Source organism: Cebidichthys violaceus, unplaced genomic scaffold (genome assembly GCF_023349555.1).
Source record: "Cebidichthys violaceus isolate CVI_PGR_0920_01 unplaced genomic scaffold, fCebVio1.0.p SCAF_4, whole genome shotgun sequence".
In the NCBI taxonomy this organism is placed as follows: Eukaryota; Metazoa; Chordata; class Actinopteri; order Perciformes; family Stichaeidae; genus Cebidichthys; species Cebidichthys violaceus.
Genome location: NW_027176594.1, coordinates 17,679,947 through 17,695,779, shown reverse-complemented (window position 1 = coordinate 17,695,779; position 15,833 = coordinate 17,679,947). Strand labels below are relative to the sequence as shown.

General features: G+C 41.1%; 2 protein-coding genes across 2 annotated transcripts in view; one reads left to right on the top strand and one right to left on the bottom strand.

Moving 5' to 3' along the window:
• LOC137884754 (cytoplasmic phosphatidylinositol transfer protein 1-like) overlaps positions 1-4,652 on the bottom strand; it is a 59,155-nt gene extending 54,503 nt beyond the window's left edge. The window contains exon 1 of the mRNA XM_068726747.1: positions 4,387-4,652. Within this exon, the coding sequence (XP_068582848.1) occupies positions 4,387-4,434 (48 nt within the window). The 5' untranslated portion in view covers positions 4,435-4,652. The remainder of the gene's footprint in view (positions 1-4,386) is intronic.
• A 5,570-nt stretch (positions 4,653-10,222) lies between these two features.
• On the top strand, positions 10,223-15,546 carry psmd12 (proteasome 26S subunit, non-ATPase 12). Its single transcript, XM_068727446.1, has 11 exons — positions 10,223-10,453; positions 10,852-10,911; positions 11,330-11,458; positions 11,748-11,855; positions 12,097-12,201; positions 12,435-12,584; positions 12,710-12,844; positions 13,266-13,378; positions 13,698-13,872; positions 14,898-14,975; positions 15,117-15,546. Exons 1-11 carry the CDS (start codon positions 10,346-10,348, stop codon positions 15,324-15,326), a joined length of 1,371 nt encoding a protein of 456 aa, XP_068583547.1. The 5' UTR covers positions 10,223-10,345; the 3' UTR covers positions 15,327-15,546.
• The last annotated feature ends 287 nt before the right edge of the window (positions 15,547-15,833 follow it).

Here is a 15,833-nt window from a genome sequence, read left to right as displayed (position 1 = left end):
CATTTCACCAGCCTTCGCTGAATGTCATTATGCTCTGGGTCACGACGGCTGATGGAAGAAAAGATGTAATACATTTTTTTTTTTTTTTTTTTTTTTTTAAAGAGAGTGGCCTTCTGCAAAGAGAAACAGTTTCAGTTTTGTTTTTCCTGTAAAAAAAACTCACGTTACCCTCCGAGTCTGAGCACAATTCTAAGCGATCTCCGGTGTTATTTGCCGCACAGATGAAGCGATTAGAGTGAAGATGAGATCAAAACTTGAGATTCATCAACCAAGGCCACGTTAAGGCTGAATGCTGGTGGTGGAACGGACCACTGTCGATCTGTGCAGATCCCCCCCCCCACATGTGAACTGCAGTTTAATTAAACAGTTTAACGTTAACCATCACAATGTGAAATAAAGTTTTATTGATTATCTTTATCTGCCGATATTCAATAAAACATGCGATCAGGTCATCAATATTTATGCTTTTCTAGTCGCTGACCTCTGATAATGTTACAGTAAACTGATATAGTAAAGTTAGCAGCAGCCAACGAACACTCACATTATGATGCATTCAGGTTCTGTTCAGTGAAAAGGAGTATTGGGGAAGGCAACTTAAAACTTGTAAAGTGTAGTTTTGGTGATAAACTTCAATAAATCCAGTTGTTGGAGTGAGATGTTTTCACAACATAAATAGATATTAGAGATGAATTATGAGCCGTTTACACTAGCTCCAAGCAGCTAATACACCATTAAAACTACTTTTCATAAAAACACTATAATTAAGTAAAAGGATAACATTAAGAATGTATGATCTGACTTCAGAGCAGTTGAAATTAGTGTTGGGACAGTTGCAAAAAAAAAAAAAAAAAAAAATTAAAACAAAAGAAGTCTAGAATCTTGTAGACCAGCTGCTCTAACCAAAGGGAACTGTATCTGCCAGTGTGGATCATTAATTAGTATCTGTGGCAGGGATCTGTAAAAAGCTACAGTTACTCCCCATTTTCTTTTGTGCTGATCTGATCCCAACATAACCGGGACATTTATGACCCATTGCACCACCAGTGACTACGGCAGGAGTACCGCAGGAGTCGCACAGTGACTCAGGTCAGCCGATGTCAGCATTTTTCCTCGGGAGCTTGGGAAGAAAAAAAAAAAAAAAAGGGGGCACGTCAGCCAAAGACTGAGAGGTGCAAGTGAGAGCTACTGCAGCAGAGAAAGACATAACGGTGGACAGACACAGTGAGAGAAGGAACACATCTATCCGTGTAATGGACACGGTGGCTGATGAATGGCCCCGCTCACAGGACGAGAACAGAGCAGAGTTATCCCCAAGGGACTGAAGAGGGAAAATGATTATTTCTTGGCTAAGTGGTTCTGGTTAGAGTTACAGCTAAATCTTGTCTGATGGAACTTTAAACCAATACTGAAACACAGAAGCTATACTGGGACCGAACTGCTCCCAAGTTACAGAGTTCATCCAGACCTGAATTTCTTGATTTGGTTACACAGAGTCATCCCAGCCCTTATTGCACAGTGAACAGTAAACTTGATGAGCAGCAAGTGTGCTGGTTTCCAGACCAGACAATGCCCATGTTTCTATATTTCAGAAGTTCCAGGGAGAACGAGATATTCTTTTAGTAAAATGTGAGCATTAAGAAGTGTTAAACCACAACTTGTGCTTTACACTTTGGTTTTTGAGGTACAACCTGTTCGATTAGAGAGCTTTAGAGATGTTAAGGCAGATTTATTTTACCATGGTTACAGGCTTTAAGCTAGACTCATCTTTTGTTGGAATATAACTGAAGACAATTGAGGGAAAAGGCAGCAGTGACAGGCCAAGCACACACACCCAGACAAGCAAGAGGTGACTCAGGGACAGACGAGGCTCAAAGAACAGGTCTCGCACTCTGGTGTTGCTAAATGATTTCCTGAGTGTGTATGACGTTTGTTGAACTTGTATAAACACCTCATGGATTGCCGTTCCAACGTCTGCAGTAGTAAGACTGGTGACGCAACACAGCAGGCGGCAATCTCTTCCCAGAGACAATACACAGAGATGTGGCCTTGCATGTCCCCATGACTCCAAATCCAAGCGCACAAAAACAGTCCTGGGGAACTAATTTCAAAAGAAAAAAAAAAAAAAAATATATATATATATATATATATATATATATATATATATATATATATATATATATATATATATATATATATATATATATATATATATATATATATATATATATATATATATATATATATCTCCCAGAACTTGCCGCATTAGCTCCACTCCTCCCCTCTTCCTCGTCCCCTAAAGCCCTCAGCACCAAGTAGTTTATCCTTACCCTCCATCCATCCTTTCCTTCCTCTCCCTTTGGACAGACAGGAAACTTTAAGACAACTTCTAGGAGACAAGAGATGACACTCACTCAAATGTGTGCAGCCATGATAAGACAACACTTATAAGAGAACTAACCACCAGCTCCTCCGTGTGTTCCCCCAGGCAACAAACTGACGCCCTGCTTCTTGGGATTGATCCAAAAAAAAAAAAAAGCGCTTTATTCAGCAAAAAAGACAAATTGAAGCAAAGTGCAAAGTCTGTCTGAGCAGTAATGACCTCCATGTAACACTAATGCATCCATTCCCTTTCTAAAGGTTACAATACGAGTACATGTACCTCACTTCTAACCAGATTGTATTTCAAAAGGAGTATCTGACGTATCCTTATGAACCTTCATCATGGCCTTAAAGCTAAACGAATCTACACCAGCTGATAAACAGAACCAGAAGCACCTTCAACTAGTTCTGTAGCGTAATCAGAAATTGGACGGACATGTCCCGCTGTAGGTTTGACCTGCATTGTGTAGGAAGCGTTTGTCTCTGTAGTCATAGGAGGTTGAAATTAAAAAAAAAAAACACGACACTACTCATGATACCCATCTGTTCACAAGTTCAACGGATGTGACGGAAACACTCCGCTGGGCTTAAATAAACGCACGGTGAAGGCTCAAGGTTGAGTTACTGAACGGAAAAATGCAAACACATACTACAAGATGGCGTTTCCATTTTAACCACAGGTTTCTATACGAGTCAGTGTGGCGGAGCGCCTTTCTTCACCGCTCGTAGCACCGGCAGCCTAGCCGCGGCCAGAGGGAGAAAACAAAAGTTATTGTTCACGCACTTGACAAGAGTTTCATGCAGACGAGGAGCCACTCTGTCACACAGCGCGGGGCCGCGTCTCATTCCAAATTGATCTCGACTCCTAGAATGCCTTCAACAGTCCTGTGAATAACTGTGAAAATATGTGTAAAAGACTAGAAAGAAATCAAATTTGAAGAGGATAATAATATGATTATTTGGCCATGGCGGTGCTCGTTTAGGCTTTAAAGATGTTTCTCCAGAGAAGAGCACAGGTGCTGAGATCTGAGCTGACAAGATGTGAGTGGAGATGCTCTGCAGCTACACCATTATTCCACCTGACTACCAGCCCACGGCTGCAAGAAAACCCAACAACCACCACCACCACCACAACCACAAGCCATGGAGAGGAGTAAGAAAACAATGACGTGGGTGATAATTGGGAGGGAAAAAAATAAAAAAAATCTGCTGTAGTGCTGTTTAGCATGCTTGCCAGGACAAGAGAGCAATCATCTTCACTTTCTAAATTTAGACTCGAGTCGTGAGACCTAATAGACGCTCAGGCTGAATGCAAGACAATGGCCCTGTCTGTGTGACATCTATCCGTGCACACAGGTCGTATACAACACACCAGCATGCGCACAGACCACCGCTCTGCATTGTGTTGGTGCAATCATGTGCAACCAATAAGAGGGCAGCATGGATGTAATGCAATGCAATTAGTGAAAAGACGGAAACGGGGATATATGGTCTCATATTGGAACTTCTACGGTGCAGTTTACATGAGCAGTACAGTCGGTCATACGAACTATCACATCTACGATACAAACGTAATAAAAGTGACACGAGCGTTGCGTGTAGGTATATGCTTGTTTAGCATCTTTCTGAGAGGCTTCAGACAAGTTTGGGTTGTTTTTTTTTTGGTTTTTTTTCTTAAAGTGGTGCATGTGGTCCAAGGAAAAAAAAAAAAAAAAGTAGTAATTTAGGCGTAGCGGAATGGTTCCAAAGGCTCCACAGAGTGTTAGTATGTGTAGCGACAGACGAAGAGAGAGAAGGACCGCGAGGGAAAACTTAAGCCTCCGACAAAGTGCTTCAAATACATCTGAATTGCATTAAACGCATGTCTCACGCGCCACATGCCTGGGACAGCGAACATTGAACGGTTTAGCCGTCAGGCGTCTCTTGAACAATAGCGAACCTCAGTCGTGGTAACAAATGACACAATCAAGAAACAAAAGAATGATAGAAAAGAAAAGAAAAACTCACCTCCTCGACTGTGAGAGGCATGCATATCCTGTACTCCTTCAGCAACATCTTCCCCACCGTACGCGCGTCTCGTAAATGCACTCGCAATGTGTCAAGCCAGCCGACGGGATGTGTGTAATGTCTGGAGACGTGTCAGCACATGTGGACACGATGGTCAGCCCGGGTTATGAAATACACGTCCCGAGTTACGGCTGAGTTCTCTCATTGGATCCAGCGGACACTCTCGCCGGCTGGGAACGATTAGGGCACTAATGAGCTCGGTTTGGGATCGTCCCCTCTCTTAAGGCGCTGATGAGTCAAGCTCAGTGAATAGAGTCGAACAAGACCGGAACATGTAGGATGAAGGGCTTCAAAATAAGAGTATGAAACTTGTCACGTTCAAGATTTTTCTTTTTCTTTATAAAAATGCCCCGCAGATATCCCTGTCGTCTATTGTAACACTCGACAGTCAAATAACAATTTTTAAATGATTATCACCAAATGATAGCCTGTATCCAAGGCTGAATTACCAAATGAAGATTCCAGCAGCACCCAAAAGCAAGGCTACATGTCAGTTGTTTTATGGTAATTTAATTAACTGTACATTTGTTAGGTCGCCCTGTGTCAAAACCTCGTTTTAGGGGGTTTATTGTTGGGTTTTTTATTGTGCGCACACAATGTAAGATGTTCGATAATTAAGTTGTCTTCAGTCAAATTACCACAAACTAAAATTGAGTATTATTCCAACACGTACAACAGGCATTGGACTTTCTTTGTAATTTGAAGGCAACAGTACGGAGGGCAGGCTATGTGTGGTGCAGGTGGGGGCTCAACAGCAAATTGCGATGCATATTTGTTGCTCATGAAGGTCAATACAGCCATTGATGTGTCCTTGAGGGTTTTTTTATTAATTGTCCTGTTTTGTTGATGAGACTGACGCAACAAATTAAAACATTTCTGTCAGAGACAAATATTCTCACCTCACAATTTTGCCCCATTAAATACTTTTTTAAGACTGAATAACAGACAAAATACCATTCCTTCCTTATAATTTAAGTATTTGCATGAGGCTAATTGAGTAGCTCAATGGATTTCACAATAATTTCTAAATGACATCTTCTCAGGCATGATACATTAACCAAGCATGCAGAGATCTCATCAGATGTATTCTGAAGTTCTATTTGCTGTTTGGTTTGAAATATGTCAAATAATATGCAGGTTGACAATTGAACGTCTACTGTCTACAGAGCATTTCCAGTATCTTAGTCCTTGTATGATTACTTTCCATCCATCTATCCATCTATCCATTTATCCATCTATCCATCCATCCATACATCCATCCATCCATCTATCCATCCATCCATCCATCCATCTATACATCCATCCATCCATCGTAGGCCTATTATTGACTGACATGTTCAGTCTTTCTACAATAACGAATGACGAATATTTTGAAAAATGTTTGACCGGATGTGGCATTGCCTTATGCCAGGTAGCAAAAAACTGTCTTTTTTTGTGTGTTTTTTCACTAACGTACCGTTACAAATAAATGTCATATTCGCTGATAAAGGAAATAAGTGCTTTTCAAAGCGGAGCTCCGTCCTGCTCAATAGATTCACATATCAAGGTTGTTGTCTTCAAAGTTGTAAGGACGAAAACAACTGAGTCCTTGAGTGGGAGGAAAGGAGGCTCTCTGCTTTATCCGGTTCCTCGTCTACTACTTAAAGCAGCTAGCAGAGGTATCGGAAAATGTAAGCGGTTAACAGAAGCCCCGGCCCCCCGGCCCCCCTCTCCCCCCTCCGCTCCCTCTGCTCGGCCCGCCGAAATACGACGCGTTACTTGGTGGAAACACTGGTCTCGACTTAACCGCAGCGCAGGAAACATTAGCTCAACTGCTGCGCACTCCCCCTACATCTGTCTCACCCGTTTCTTTCCGTCTCACGTACAGCCTGTACACACACACACACACACACACACACACACACACACACACACACACACACACACACACACAGTTATTATCAGGCCTATGAAGATAAAATGGAATGCTATCTGACAATTTGACAATAACAATCTAAAGTATAGGAGGGCGTTCACAAGTGTAGTGTTTGCTGGCCTTCCGCTGTAGTCCTCCCACAGTTTTAGGACAATGCAGCATCACTAAAATACACGTAGACATGGCAAGAAAAACTGTTTTGTTGTTGTTGGTTTAAGGACAAACTGTGAAATGGGTTTAATCTATTGGTTTTCAATCTATACTGAAAATCAGAAAAGGCAAAAAGCCTTTAGTTAGTGAGTATAGTTATATTACCTACCGCTCTGTATTATTTACTGCTTTCAGTCGTTCACCTCAAGGTGCCAAATGAAGATGGCGTCTGCTGATTGTTTTCGTAAATGCCCTTTAAATACTTGCCTGTTAGGTCAAATGCGTACTTAAAAGGACGGCTGGGTGAGAAGTGAGACCATCCGTGATGAAATCCCTCAGAATTAGTCACACTTACTCCTTGTCTTGACAAAAGTAGAGAGAGAAAACTAAGTAAACACATCGAATAGTCCCTTTTAATGAAGGGAGGAGTTGCATTGCTGACCTCATCGACACCTGTGATTTACTTGGGTCTATACTCAGCAAAATTCACGCTCATAATTCTGCATTGAAGATGCTGTCAAACAGCATTTTGCACTGTCAGCACGCATTCAGCGTTTCCCCAAGAAATATATTCATGCAGGGTGGCAAGCCCTCCGAAACGCCATTTGAATTTAAACTCTCCACTTAATCCCCAAACTGATGTGTGAGCAGCTCCTCAAAGCGGGGTCACCAACATGTTTTACTGAGGCTCTGGGATGTACACATCGTTTACAGAGTAACTAAATGAATGGATGCAACAGAAATAAGGCATCTCTCCAAATGGAACTAGTTGTTTGTGTTTGTAGCACTAGTGGTGAATCACAAGACTGAATGAATGACAAATTTGATTAAATACATAATCTGCAAGTGTATATTATAAAGGAAGATTAGTTAGATTAGTAGTTCTGGGTGCGTCTCTGACAAAGACACAGTGAATTTCTTCAGGCAAACTGTTTTAAAGCCCTGATTGATTACTCTCATTAACTGCTCATCAGTCTTATATTGAGGTTTTCTGATTTGTATTATTCTAACAATGTGTAGCAGCACATTAAACGGGCATTAGGAGTTAAATGAGTCATACTCACAATGAAATAATCTAAATGACACCCCGTCGCCACAGTATAGCAAGTATATTGTAGATCTCAGGAAGCTATCAGAAATATTGTCACTAAAGAGCCACATTTACCAGAAAATAAATGCTCCTTCAATGTAAATGGATGCACTCAGTTGGCATCAAAACAATGAACATGGCTTCAAATACAAATAATAAACCTGACGACTTGTATAGCTATCTAGTATCAAATGACTTTGTTGTACAGTAAAGACGTTCTGTATGCACCACTACATAAGTTCAGTGACGTTTGCGTGGTCTTATTAAAGACTGAAATACGCTGCGGATTCTTAAAATACAGCGAGTAAACATTTTCAAGAAAGGAACAAAAAGGGGGGAAAACCCCCAAACAGCCGAGAGGTCCCTGCACATCATCAGTGAGAGATCATGAAACAGTCAATTTGTTTTATAGATCAATAAGATGTTACTCTTGTGTCCTGGGATGTCTCAAGGCATGATGATAGCTTTGTGCATTCAGTTTAATCTGATGCACAACACAAGGAACATCTCTTTGGAAAATGTCAGGCCTGTATTTCATTTCGGACAGCCTGTGCTTATATTTACATAAAACCCTGGAGCGTAAGGGCCATGGGACAGGGACAGGCTTTCATGGTGTCTCGGAACCAGCTGGCCGTGACCTAATAACCTAACTATTTCAATAATTGTCTACAATGATTAGAAAGGGGCTTAGAGCCTGATGTCATCTGAGCTGCTGTGTCGCGTCAATAATACCAAACAAATCTCTAAGCTCTGAAATAGCCAAATGCCCCCATTTTGCAAAGAACCACTGTATTTAAACGGGGGGGGGGATGATAGTCTGTCTACATCAACCGAGCTAAAAGTAGTCAATCAAGGCTTACTCAGAATCTTTAATAGATGTATAAATGTGGCACAGCCCGTTCTTCATCAATGATATTGAGGATCATATTGATGATCATGATTTGAGGCTTCAATCTGTGTCCTTCAGCTGAGCTCTTCCTGGTGTTTTTGCCATCAGAAACATGTGCTCAAAGCACACAGATTCTTTTTTTATGCCTCTGCAATCAGAGTTCTTGTTCCCTCTCCCTCTCAGTGGATCATCATGTGCAGTTTATTGGACTCGCGCTGTCTACGCTGAGCCTGCACTGGGATCAGACTGATTTTGGCTCAGGTCTTAGGAGGCCTTCTCTGCCACACGCAGGAAAATCACTGACCCAAATCAGTGAAGGTGGCATTGGAGCCTTTCAAAGCAGTGAACTGTGTGAGGACAGGAATGCAGTCATTACAGGGACACCTACTGGTGGACTGCTGTCATTGGACTCAGTGTCCATTCATGTGATCATGTCCATTCACAAAGAGCTTCATTCACTCTGACCATTTGATTGGGAAGTTGTTACACTTTCAAAATGTGTTTGTGTTATTATCTTCATCATTCTACTTATTTCATAATTGTCATCATCCTCCTCCTTCATCATCATCACGATCATTATTGCCAACACGACTCTGACATTTGGATTTTTGATTCCATTGGAGTCATGTTTATGAACTCAACTCTCTCAGCTCAATTTGACAAAAAGCATACACCCAATGACAAGGATGTCATCCTAATCTCCTCCGTCAATCAATAAGATTAAATTGAAATGTGAAGGTCTAAAAGTGACAGTATCCCCCAATGGTTGTGTTTGTCTTTTTGTTGTTGTTCTACAGGCAGGAAACAGTCCTTCAGGACAGTCCCTCCACATGAAGTGAACTCCTGTAGGCCTACCACAGCTCCCTATGTCGGTGCTAAGGAGCACACAATTGTTTTTGGGCCTTCTTGTGTATTTTTCTGTAATTTTTCAGAATTACAGGCTGAAAAATGATGTCAAAGAGAATTGTGTGTCCCTCTTGAACAATAAAAAGTTACCCCTAGTTATTTACAGCTAAATATAGACTAATTTAGTTTGGCACTGCATTTAAAAAAAAAGATTTAATTTAAAATAGCACCTGCTCTAAATTAAAATGACTTCCTGAATAGAAGGATTAAAGTTGGAGAGGGGTGCCAATAGTTATTAAGTCCAGTTGTGACAACTTACAGAGAACATTAAACTAGATTTAAGCAAATTTACTGCACAGTGTCTTCAACCCCTCACTATCAAAATATGTGTCATAATTAAAGGGCATTCATTACATACATGTAATAGAACGTCATAACTGTGGTACACTCAGATTTGTAGATAAAGTAATAGAAATTGAAGATATTTTGGTTCAATTGAATAGGCCACCAAAAAGGAACCTATATTGTTTTTATATTATTCCGATATTACTATTTAGTTCAGAATATTATTGATCTATAGTTTATGTGTTCAAATATTATATTTACTATTCATAACTATTTATAGCTATCAAGGAACAACACTAATCCTTTTTTTTCCGTGGTTTTGTGTGTGTAACTACAAAGATAACTATTTTATTAAGAACATTGATTTATTACATGATGTATCCTAAATAGATTGGCCAGCAAGAGACGTGCAAAGAGGCCCTCCCGTCTCAGCAGAAAGTTGGCTTTTATAACGCCTGCCTAAAATATTCGGGGGGGGGGGGGGGGGGGGGGGGGTTCCTCACTGGGTCCTCACTGGGTCCTTCAGGCGCCTCGGACAGCAGTTTGGTACTCTCCTCTGATTGGTCGCTCACCTTTTCGTTCCTTTGACAAGCAAAATAGTGCTAGGCTAGTTTCACAAGAAAAGAACCGTACCGTACGTTACCCTAACCTGAACAGCACAAAGATGTCTGACGAACGAGCTGAAAGATCTGATGGGAAGATTGTGAAGATGGAGGTTGACTACAGTTCAACTGTAGACCAACGTCTCCCGGAATGCGAAAAAATGGCTAAAGTAAGTCTGAAAGACGCCAGCGACCGGCTGAGTCATGGTGCATCAATATGAGTGCGTTAGCATCAATGCTAACATCGACGTTTTTTTAGCATTGCCCGGAAACCTCCTATAACCAAAACATTGAGCGTAAATTACTCATAAATGTATTTGTATTTAGCTTTTACACATTTCGGCTACACCTGTATCGTCACATACTCTTAGCCAACGTTATGTGTTTGATATTAGGTTCACTAGCATGCTAGTAGTCTTAGCGGCCATGTCATTGGCAACATCCTAAGCTAACTTGTTAGCCAGGCAAAGTACCTTTTTAATTCAGTGTTAGTCCAAAAACAGTAAACATAATGTATCTCTTGCAACCAGCGTTACTAACGCTAAGCGTATGTGTGTTTCTGTTGCAGGAGGGTAAGCTACAGGAGGCCATTGAGAGCTTGTTGTCATTGGAGAAGCAAACCAGAACGGTAAGTTGTACACAATCCAACTGATTTAGCTTACTTCCCTTCCAGTCTGTTGTGGTAAATCCAACATATGGGTGATTGAGGCCTAAATGTGAATGTCATAAATGTATTTGATTCCTGATATGAGTTAGCATTATTTCTCAGCCATCCCCAAAACATGAAATTAATTTTTTTTGCAAAGGGCTTATTCTGGAATACATACATGCAATTCAGGAGTTCTGCTTTCCTGACATAAAAAAATACCAAATTTCCCAAAATGTCCAGGAAAACAAGTTTCTGATTTTCCTAGATTAATTATATTGGGTGTGTCCTCTGCATCAAACATATGCACATTTTAGATGTTCTAGAGTAGTTGTGTTAATGAAATAACTAATTAATTGATGTTGTTTTTGTGTCTTGTTCTACTTATGTGCCTGTTCAGGCGTCCGACATGTTGTCCACTTCCAGAATCCTTGTGGCTGTGGTCCAGATGTGTTATGAGGCCAAGGACTGGGATGCGCTGAATGAAAACATCATGTTGCTCACCAAAAGGAGGAGTCAGCTAAAACAGGTCAGATACTTCTTTTCCCCTCATGGCCCTTTTCTACCAGTTATCTCCAACAAGTCCAACAGTCTGAAAATAAATGTGTGTGTGCCACCAGAGGTTATCTTGCAAGCCACACTACTGACTAGTTAAATTTCCCACTAACGAACACTGTTGTTTGTAGTCAAGATATCAAGCACACCGTGTACACTTTTGAAATAATCTCTTTTGAATGGAAAGTAAACTTTATTGGAAAGTACGCTCACCTTGCAGCCGTTCTTTGTCAAGGAAGACTAAATCTATTTTTGTTTTGCAGGCTGTCGCCAAGATGGTGCAAGAATGCTACAAGTATGTGGATGCTGTGACCGATCAGCCCATCAAGCTGAGACTCATCGACACACTTCGCACCGTGACGGCTGGCAAGGTCTGGAGTGTGTTAAAACAGAGCTGTATACTAGAGACATAAGGAAAGCAGTTGTCAAAGTACTGCACGTCGCTTGGTGCCAGATGTGTAGCTTGAAAGTCACAAGTTAACTATGACTGAAGCAACCAGAGACGTGTGTATTATCAGACGTATGAGCCTAGAAGTTCAGTTTGTTCGTTTATCTGAGGCACTCATTTACTACGGTTTCCTCTCTAATGCACTAAACATGTCCTCCTCTCAGATCTATGTAGAGATTGAGCGAGCCAGGCTGACGAAGACCTTGGCCAATATCAAGGAGCAGAGCGGTGAGGTGAAAGAGGCAGCTTCCATTCTTCAGGAGCTGCAGGTAAGAGACGGCCTTTATTCTAAGATGATGAAGACTTTGTACAGTTGTTGTGGAGACAAATGGTGGCGCATCTATACTTTAAGAGGTTTGAAAGAATTTGATCATTTGGGATATCTTTGTCACCACATTTCTAAAGGGGGGAGAAAAAAAATGCACAAACTATGTGAAAGGGATGTTTTATGGCCTGCTGTTTGGAAAGTCCTGAGAATATGTATTTTTTTTTTTTGTCTCAGGTGGAGACATATGGCTCCATGGAGAAAAAGGAGAAGGTGGAGTTTATCTTGGAGCAGATGAGGCTTTGCATTGCCGTCAAGGATTACGTTCGCACCCAGATCATCAGCAAGAAGATAAACACCAAATTTTTCCAAGAGGAGGGCAATCAGGTAAGAGAAGGAAGCCAGGAATTGAGCGCTAGCAACATGCTCCGATGTGTTGTTGGCGGCGCTGTTATTTTTGGCGGATCTGAACTGAGCCTGAACTTTTCCATTTTATCTAATAAACAACCCAGGAGTCCAAGCTGAAGTACTACAAACTGATGATTCATGTAGACCAGCACGAGGGCTCCTACGTGTCTATCTGCAAACACTACCGGGCCATCTATGACACCCCCTGCATCTTGGAGGACAGCAGCAAGTGGCAGCAGGTACACAGGCTTTCTATTATGGCCACAGTATATTGTTATATAGTATTACATTTATGCATTTTGATTTTATTTGGTACTGCATGCGTTTCCAATTAACTGCTGATATTCCCTTTTTTTTTTTTGGATAAATGGTTACGATGAAATGTAATGCAGTAACAATAGGGATTGTGCTGTACTGGTTTTCTTACTGTGTTCCTGCCTTAGTGCTGGAGCACAGTACCACAGATGAGGAAGAATATGTTTGGAAATGCAATAGATCTGCTGTGCAAACCCTAACTATGAACATTACTCTGAACGTATACCCAGTTATAAACATACTTTTGATTTATGCTCTTTTCTATCAACTGTGACAGTCTCAAACTATCCGTTTCAAAACGTAACTTTTGATTGTAACCATTGGGGTGTTGCATTTGTTTTTCAGGCCCTGAAGAGTGTGGTTCTGTACGTGATTCTTTCCCCTTACGACAACGAGCAGTCGGACCTCGTGCACAGAATCAGCGAGGACAAGAAACTGGAAGAAATTCCTAAATACAAGTAAGACGAACTTTGTGCTCCTCTGCCTGTCGGCTTCACCGTAAAAACAAACAAACGGCGTCCAGGCTTAATGCGATGTGGGTGCCAGTTACTTCGTCCTCTTTAAATGCAGTTGTAGCACTTCAGCTACTATGAATGAGCAGAGATGTGCTACCAGGAGAAAAATGTGAAAAGGGAAGGCCGACCATCAGCAATCAACCGTATTACATACCAGTCGCTCCGTGTCTGCAGATGTGGACACACACTGTACACCGTGCATGTAGTGAGACAACCTTTTGTGAACGCAGGCATGTTCACTATGTTCCTGTGTCCTTCCTAGGGACCTTCTGAAACAGTTCACCACCATGGAGCTGATGCGCTGGGCCGCGCTGGTGGAGGATTATGGGAAGGAGCTGAGAGAGGGCTCGCCCGACAGCCCTGCCACAGACGTCTTCTCTTGTTCAGAAGAGGGGGAGAATAGGTGGAAGGACCTGAAGAACAGAGTGGTGGAGCACGTAAGTTCCCACAGTCACGTGGAGGCTCTTCACAGTTGCAGCTGATGTGCACACAGTCGGATGGGTTTGATGAGATTTCGTCGGTGCTTGGCAGCAGGGAAACGTCTAATCAAATCTAAGAGATTTAGAGATCTAGAAGGCTAGAAAATCCAACAAATGATATGAAGCAGACTTTTTTCAGTTTGGCTGGGCCTTGTTAGACTGCCATCCCAAATCCACTTTTTTTTTTTTTTTTTTTTTTTTTTTATAACATATGCAGATTGATTTTAAAAAGTCTGGACAGCAAAAACAAAACAAAAAAAATGTTGCAATTCGGATCCAAACCACATTTGCAGGCGGTTAATAATGTGATTCCAATCAGACTTCTGCAGATCTTCTACAGATCTTCTCAGACCGGAAGTCAGTTGAACATCGAGAAAAAGTGGCTTCATGTAGTCTGTATATTAATTGCATCAGTGACTGTCCCAAAACACGGCCTTTCTTTCGTCCCCAGCAGATTTAAGCAGAACAAATTATATTTAAAATGTAATGTGGGCTACAGCCTAGATTCCACCACTTTATCATCCATTAAGGAAATTTAAGTCTGGTTAATGATGAATTAATGGACAACGCAGAATAAAACTTTGTGTTTACTTATTGACACTTTCCCCGCTTTGACTCAAATGATGGGAATGACGATAAATGTGCACGTTTTTAAAAAACCCTCAAATTGTTTCATCTAAGCGGACGTACATCAAATTGGATTAAATGGAGTAAAATTACCAGAGAGCAGTGCAAGTGCAATACAAGCCAAATGGTAAAATTCAGATTTTTATAATGAGGCTTTGTGCAGATTCATTGGCTAAAGTTAGATTGTTATGTGCAATATTAAAGTACGCTCAAATTGGATAAGTAATGGATGGTTGGATTTCACTCATGAATATTTTGTGTTGATGTGACCTGAAAGCACCTCTGTTCTAACCTGATATCATTATCATATTGTATTCTATATGTATATTAATGAAACTCTCCCTTTGTATCCCCAGAACATCAGAATAATGGCCAAATATTACACCAGAATCACAATGAAGAGGATGGCAGGACTCCTTGACCTCTCTATTGACGTAAGCTATTTGGCTAATTAGCTGTCTGTACTTCAGCCAACATGATTTGACTTGATTAACAGGATTTTGGTCTCACTGAAACACATTTTTTTTTTTTAGAGGTATCTAACATGATGTCTGTCTGTTCAAATAATTCACCAGGAATCCGAGGAGTTCCTCTCCAGCCTCGTTGTCAACAAGACCATCTATGCCAAGGTGGACAGGCTGGCCGGCATCATCAACTTTCAGAGGCCTAAAGACCCCAACGACCTGCTCAACGACTGGTCGCACAAACTCAACTCCCTCATGTCTCTGGTCACCAAGACCACACATCTCATTGCCAAGGAGGAGATGATCCACAACCTGCAGTGAAACAACAACACAGCGCGTTATTTTACGTTTTGGTTCATGTTTGTTTGTTTTGTTTGTTTTTTCTTCTGTGGGAATGTTTTTGAATAAACAGTACATAAGAGGACTGTGAATGCAGTGTTATTACGATGTCATATAACCGAAGATAAAACTGCAGCACCCAAACTATGTTAATTTTTTTACTATCCAGTAAAACCGTGACAATAAACACATGAGCACCTCCCCTCTTTGCATCCTTGTCAGTGACTGGATTCTAAATGTGCTTCCTGTTGCCATTTAATGGATTAGAAACGGTAGTTTCAAATTCATAGCTGTATGAAAACTCTTTGAAATGTATCCATATCAATATAAACGATAACCTCACGTGCGTAACAGTTTTATGTAGGTTTTAAACCGTATTTAACCGGCGTACAATCTAATGCGACAAATGTTTAGCTTCTTATAAGCATCACATCATTCACATGTTTTCTATATAAAGGATTATTAAAGTACGAGCGGAAATACAGGAAT

Excerpts from the sequence above, each read along its gene's own strand:
- psmd12 (XM_068727446.1), top strand. The coding sequence starts at position 10,346 with ATGTCTGACGAACGAGCTGAAAGATCTGATGGGAAGATTGTGAAGATG. Across the intron at positions 10,912-11,329 it reads TGGAGAAGCAAACCAGAACG|GCGTCCGACATGTTGTCCAC; the intron begins GTAAGTTGTACA and ends GTGCCTGTTCAG. Across the intron at positions 13,873-14,897 it reads AGAACAGAGTGGTGGAGCAC|AACATCAGAATAATGGCCAA; the intron begins GTAAGTTCCCAC and ends TTGTATCCCCAG.